Source organism: Cryptomeria japonica, chromosome 7 (genome assembly GCF_030272615.1).
Source record: "Cryptomeria japonica chromosome 7, Sugi_1.0, whole genome shotgun sequence".
Lineage (NCBI taxonomy): Eukaryota > Viridiplantae > Streptophyta > Pinopsida > Cupressales > Cupressaceae > Cryptomeria > Cryptomeria japonica.
Window position 1 is genome coordinate 132539038 of NC_081411.1, and position 7541 is coordinate 132546578.

The 7541-nt window shown below is 31.6% G+C and overlaps 1 protein-coding gene across 1 annotated transcript; it reads right to left on the reverse strand.

Annotated features, from left to right (window-relative positions):
- Positions 1-3025: 3025 nt before the first annotated feature.
- On the reverse strand, positions 3026-5197 carry LOC131072328 (putative disease resistance protein At4g11170). The gene is made up of 3 exons (XM_058008470.2): positions 4858-5197; positions 3245-3321; positions 3026-3154 (listed from the first exon to the last, which is right to left on the reverse strand). Exons 1-3 carry the CDS (start codon positions 5195-5197, stop codon positions 3026-3028), a joined length of 546 nt encoding a protein of 181 aa, XP_057864453.2.
- Positions 5198-7541: the final 2344 nt, after the last annotated feature.

Consider the following 7541-nt stretch of genomic DNA (forward strand, 5'->3'; position numbering starts at 1 on the left):
TCGAAATGATGTTCACAACTAAATTTGGCCTAAAAATATTACTATCTTGAAATCTTTCTTTCGTTAGAATATACAGTAACTGTGGCCATTTCGTGCCTTATCTCTATTGATGGTTTACTTTTATTATACTCCATCACTTTGTTTCTTTACATTCCTTTGACTTACACCTGGTAAATGAGTTTCAGGAGAGGCTGGAGCAAATGAACTATGAAAAGTTTAGCAAAATTGATCCAGGTTTCAATACTATTATTCAAATAATCAATATTATTATGTATAGAGCTATTATGGGAGTGTTTTATTACGCAGCTCCAAGATAAGAAAACAAAGAAAGAAAATAGGACATTGAGGTTGTTGAGGATAAGAATGAGGATCATGCTACAATTGATGGAGAAGCATGGAGGATCCCTTGAACTCACTCACAACTTATTGGAACCTTATCAAATGATGCTACTCTCGTTTGTTGTTGTCATGATTTGATTTTATGTTCTTAATACTATTTAGCTTGCTATTTTATGATTGGCCTATACACTTTTATGTTCTAAATATATTAAACTAAGAGAGGCTTGAACCTTTACTTAATGCTTAGAATAGGAAGGCAATTAGATTGGACCAGTTCTGATACTATGTTGAAAAAATCAAATGCCTAAAATGAAGTTGGCCAAGCTTCTCAACCAAGCAATAACCAACCATACAAAAAAAGAATGTTGTAGGTGAGTAATGAACATGAATAGAGATCAAGAAGCAATGCTTCAATGAATAATGAATTGATGGTCAATTGATATGATACCATGTACAAATGACCTTGCTTATATAGGCAAGTGAGATGGAGAAGGTACAATGGCCCTTGTGACAAAATTAAATTCCAAATTCTAACTCATCTCTATCTAGAAGGACACCTAAGATAACTAACATGAATAATATTGAATGATTGCGTCATGTGACAAATAAACCTATCCTAACTAAACTTAATTAGAGTAAATAGAATAAATCTGATTTACTTGAACATGAACTACAATTAGCTTAATTGGTTGAACACAATCATTTTTACCATGTGACTCTCGATTCCCATTAGCAATAGACTTGTGCACTCAACCCAAAATCTTCAAATTAAGAAAAAAAAGATATAGGTCCCAAATTCTTTATATAGAAAACATTAGGTGGAGAAGAGGGATCTCATGAGCTGTGAGACAGCCAAACACTAAGGACCAAATGCAGCAGAAAAGACTAATAACCAAAAATAAATAAACAAGGTTCAAGAAATGATAAAAAAGAACCACATAAACCAACCATTGATTCCATAAAAGACTAGATCCTTTTGTGACCTACTACTTCTGGTTGAGAACATTCAACACCTCTAGAAAAGATAGCCTCATGAAGAAAGAAATATCCTTAGAGGGAGTAGCATCCATATAGAATGACATTTCCTTTTCTTGTAGACCGAGCATGAGAACCAGCAAAAACCTCACTTAGCATAGAGCTCTTACACTTGGTATGTTTATTTTCTAGCTCCCTTTGCAAAACCTGCAACAAGACTATTGTTTTGTTGATCATCTCCTTGTTAAAGGCAAAAATATAACCCACATTATTCCTCATTTTATTTTTCTTGTCTTGAAGATTAGTAATAGTCTTCTCCATACTCTTCCTTTCCTCGTCAAGAATTTTATTATCTTTTATAGTGGTTAATCATAATAATAATATTTGAACCAAGAAAAAATATATTGCATTCAAATTCTAAATACAATTAAACATTTCTAATTTCTAATTTTATTTATAGACATAATAACACATTTTCCAATGAACAACATTCTTTAAGAATTAGGAAAACCTAAGTTAACAACATATACAACTGGTTCATAACCATCAAATCATATTAATCATATAATTCAAGTGACCATTGCAATCACTTTTGATAATATTGCAATTCACTATAAGCACCATGTGTAAGTATAGAATTAGAATCATTCATCAATTGACGCATATCTTAATGCATGATTAAAGATCAACTCAGTATATGAAACTAATAGAAATTTAAAAAATCAATTTTAATCGTCCAATCACAAAATATCATTCTAATATGAACCAAATTAATTTGTACACACAATAGTCAACATCATCACCATGAATAATATCGTAAATGTTCATCAAATTTTCATCAATTCGAAACTCAACTTTTAGCCTATCCGAATTTCATCCTCTTGCAAATAAGATCAACACTTCAAGAGTGTTTTCATGCTACCGAGTCTTTTGAGATATGGTGTGAACGTGAAAGAAAAATGGGTGACCTTATATTAACACTATAATTTCTATTCAAAACTGAATCTACACATCTTTCGAAATACTAAAGCATCCTCGCGTTAAGACTTTTCCATATCGTATTGTTAAAGTCCAAATTAATCGAGAAGATAGTCAGACAGTACATTTTGTCAGATCGAAGTTGCTTCTAGGAAATAAAATCACTTTGTTCGCTCCACATTGTCTTTTTCGCTTGACTCCTCCTGAGTCCTTATGGGAGCTAACTTGAGTCCTCTTCATTGATAAGATAGATTATTACGTAGAACAATCCATATAATATGCAAAACAAATCTATGTATTCGGTAGAATTAGGTCTCTATAAGATTTAGTAGCATACGTAGAAGACATTCATCTAAAACTTTTCCGCACTGAAAAGTCATTCGGTCAGGTCATTTACGATTTCCATTTGATCAGGAAAAGTCTACCTAATAACAGTGTTTAGACTATTTCTGAACGGATCAGCTTTCTGCCTATTTATAGTCTACATAATAACACTGTTTAGATTATCTCTAATATAAATCACGCAAAGCAATCAATCCTTTCTATTCTTGTAAATAAGATCAACACTTCTAAGAATGTTTTCATGCTATCCAATTTTGCCATAAGGTGTGAACATGCTGAAAAACGGGGTGACATTATAACACTAAAATTTCTATTCAGAACTGAATCGATCCATCTTTCAAAAAACTGAAGCATCTTCGCATTAAGACTTGAGAACAAACATGGGAGAATCTCAAAAAATGAGCTCTGCAAACTGGAGCACATACCACTCTGGCAACCGTGGCTCTGATACGATGAGAACAAACAGAACACAGAGGAGAAACCCAAAATTGGGCTCTGATGAACACAGGCCCAGTCTATTCTATAAACAGCCAAATACACATTTAATGTTTCGAAGACTCTAGAAAAGAGTTAGATGCAGATTTAATGGTGGATTGGTGAAACAGTGCACACGTGAACAATATGGATCGGCTGCAGACAATGTTGGACGGTTCGCGGGGTTCTCTAGTCTGGTCTCTGCCGTCAAACCTGTCAAAGCTATTCGACAATTATTTTACCTTCTAACAAGACTTTCTATATATTCTTGTCAAAGTCCAAGTTAATCCAGGCGAGAATCAGACAGTACAGTTTCTGTCACATCTAAGTTGCTTGTAGAAACCAAAATAAGACACTTGATCACTACATATAGTCTTTTTCGCTTAACTACTCCCTGGAGTCCTTATGCAGAACAATGAAAATAATATGCAAAACAAATATATGTATTCCGTAGAGTTAGGTAAGTAAAAAGTTTAGTAGCATACGCAGAAGAATTTCATTTTAAACTATATTCTGAGGTTTTGTTCCAGATATTGTCGCCCATAGATCTCAATCCGCGAGCATATCTTCCATTTTCAACTTCCACATTTAGAAGTTTATGTCATTAAACTTCTCCATATCAACTTTTGTGGATGTGCTTGCCATCTTCTTCCTGCAACAAGATTTTGAAAATACTCTGCAAAAGCTCCCACTCAAACTGAGATCAGTACAAAAAACCCGCTACCCAACAATAGAACCAAAACTAGCAAGGCTCTAATACCAACTGAAAGGAAGCTAAGGTGCGGAAAATGCTTCCTAACACTTATCTAGTGGGGGAGATTCGACAAATTTTCTTAACAAATCTTCTATTACAGAAATAGAAACACATGCATAGATAGCAAATACACATGCATAAAGATAAACAATGAACACAAGATATATCGTGGGGAAAACCCTTTCGGGTAAAAAACCTCACACTCCAAAAGCATAGTACTTTGTATTCCAGTAATCAAAATCTTACAATACAATGCCAACACTTAGCTTCTTCAACATGAGTCTACAACTACAACCCACAGCCTGGATTAATTCCAGCAACATAACACTTCACCTGCAAACATTACACTACATAACACTCCTCAAGACTACCTTTTATAGAGAAATACAACTCAAGAGGAAGCTTGTAGATGAAGCATAAAGATGGGGTCGTGCATAACATTTGGACCTATTTTTTGACCACCAAAAAGTATGCAAATGGCACATGTACGTCTCCAAATGACTCCCCATTCAAACCTCCTAAGTTGGGCACTCAAAATGTACTATTTTGAGGTATGACAGATGCTCTTTCGCATCTTACGGCTGTCATATCTTACAACACTTACAGTTGTAAGAGAATCTGTCATAAATGATTAATTTTAGCTTATTCTCTTACAACTCATCATAACCCTCTCCATGCAAAAGGTATCTCCTACGACTTGTCCATTCTATCACAGAATTTGTCATAGGCTGACACCTGTCAATATCCTCACGTGGGATGCCTATCTCCACATGTGTATCATATGTGTCATACAGTCATTGCCAAGTCGGATGCCACCAATCCCATGGATCCCACTAGATGACTAGACATTTGTAGACAATAAATAAAATAATAAATTAATAAATAAATGCATAAACCAATGTTAGAATTTGCAAAGATTGAAACACCTTAATCCCAACAAAAAATCCAGCCTTTTCATCATATAAATGGAAGAAATTTTGTAGCTATAAGAATGCCCACATCTTGTGTTGTGACTATAACCATGCTGCCTGATCTAACATTATCCTTTTCAGGGAGCAAAGCTTCTAGTTGCTCCATATCATCTATGCTATCCAAAACGATAAACAATTGATGATGCTTAAGACGATGTGTGATAGCTCTCTTGAATTTACTCATATTATTGAATGGCAAAACATCAGCATGACCCAGATCTTCCAAAATCCTTTCTTGTAGCTTATGGAGGCCACATTTTTCTATGGCTTTATTCACAACCGGACCAGAACTCCACCCGAAAAAGAGCAATCTTTTTCTGTTGTAGAGTTCTTTTGCCAGAAAGGTTTTCCCACAACCTGCCATTCCCACAATCCCTACATATTTATTTGGTGAAGAGAGCTATTTTCAAATTCTTCTATTAGCTTATCTAGCTCAACTGGATAACTTCGGAAATCTAGACGTGCATTGATAGATAATTTCAACTCATCGTGCTCAATACTAATTGGCATGGTTGAAGAAATACTGAGAGAATTTACAAAACATGGGCCAAATATCCCATACATATATATAGATAGAAAACGATGATGATATCAGATTTGGTTACTTGTAATATCCCAAGAATTTACAAAATAATTACTTGCCAGAAACTTTGTGGGATGTCATTTTCCATTCTGAAACTCTCGACTTTCATCATAATGTAAGTACATTTCTGACACAACAATTTAATATGGTAAACAATATGAACCATTCTCCTAGCTTATCAATGCGACTGCATTTTCCATTCTGAAACTCTCGGCTTTCATCATAATGTCAGTACATTTCTGACATGGCAATTTAATATGGTAAACAATATGAACCATTCTCTTAGCTTATCAATGCGACTGTTAAATGCGTATGGTTAAAATTACACATAGAGCTTATATTTCTATATTTAAAAGTGTTACATTCAAGTTGATTGACATTTTCCAAGTTTAATATGCTATTTAAGGTGTGTGATCACACTAAGAATATAATTTTAGACTTAAAAGTGTTAGAACACTCATAATTGACTAACATTCTCAAAACTCAGTATGTTGCTTAATGTATATGATTTAAGAATGACCCCTGAATGAACGTCTCAAACAAAAGGCCAACCACTAATAAGCGGGACCCAATTTGCACAATTAGTCAACTCCCCAATCATCACCGTGATAGCTATCGATGTATTGTTCATGACATTGATGGTTTTTATTGGCTGACTTTTTGCTTAGGGAGGTGGATATGGGTGGAAGGACAGACGTGCAGGTATATTAATAGCTGGTGAGCAAGTCAGAAATTTTTTTAGACCAAGGAATCTATAGAACGTGTTGCACACTATGATATTTTTTTACAAGGAAGAACAGGCTCGCGCCTGCAAGTAAAGCTTATATAATATTTCTACAAGTAAAAGCAATACTGGGTTCTTGTTTTATTGGTGATCAATAGTTTGGCAGAGTTCAGGAGAAACCAAATTTTGTTGAGTGTACGATGTCAACATCTTATGAACGATACCCTAAAATCAATTTGATAGAATTGATGTAACTTTTCCACTTTAATATTTCAATTATCTAATTGTGACAGGTTATAGAGAGAGTGTCTAATTGTAACAGGCTTTATATATAAATAACATATTATCCTTTTTTGTTTAATAATTCAAATAGGTAATTATTTTAAATGTATAATAATAAATAATTTATTAAAATAGTAGAAGTTAAATATGTCTTTCATATAAGTCAATCTTATTTATATATGTCTTTCATATAAATATAACAAATTTAAAAATAAACTTAAAAAACTATATTTAGATATCAAATTGATATAAAATAAACAAAATAAAAAAATATATTGTAACTTCAAAATGCTCATATAAATTAACTTTTTGATTTTCAAAAAATCAAAAGAAAATTAGTGTGTTTTTATTAAAAATTTAGATAAAATTTAATATTTAAAATGTATTTTTTAATATTCTGAATATATAAAGGAAGAAAAATACATGTATAATTATAGAAATGAATATATAAATATTTATATAAATTATTTTTTATAAAATAAATATAAAATTTTTGAATGAATTGTTATTAATTTAATAATTCATTTCAAAAAATTCAAACATACATTTGTTAATTAATTTAAATAAATTAGTTAAAAATATACAATATTCTTTGATAGATAGATCATGAAAAATAAATTAATAAAATTTATTTAAAGATGGATTACAAATTCTTTGATGTAATTTGTATTTAAATAACAAGTTTGACTTTTGAAGAGATTATTTTTTATTTTTAATGTTTGGAATTAAGATTTAATATAAAAAATATGTTCAATTGAAAGAGAAAATTAAAATAAAATTTAAAATTTAAAATTTATATAATATTAAGTTAGAGGTAAAAAAAAATTTCTTTCTTTAAATTTAAATATAATTTAGAAAACTAGGTGAGATTTGTAGATTAAATTTAAAAATATCATTTTACATAAAATAAATCTATATAAAGTATAGTTGAAGTTATAAGTAAAATATGCATATAGTTTTCTTTAATTTTAGTCTAATTTTGATTGGTTTATCCTAATGAATTGTTGGATTTTAGTACAAAGCTTGATATTTATTAGCAAAATGGTGATGGAATTGATGATACAGACAAAAAGAAGAATTTTTAAGATCTTGTCTTCATTTTCTTCTTCATTTGGGCCA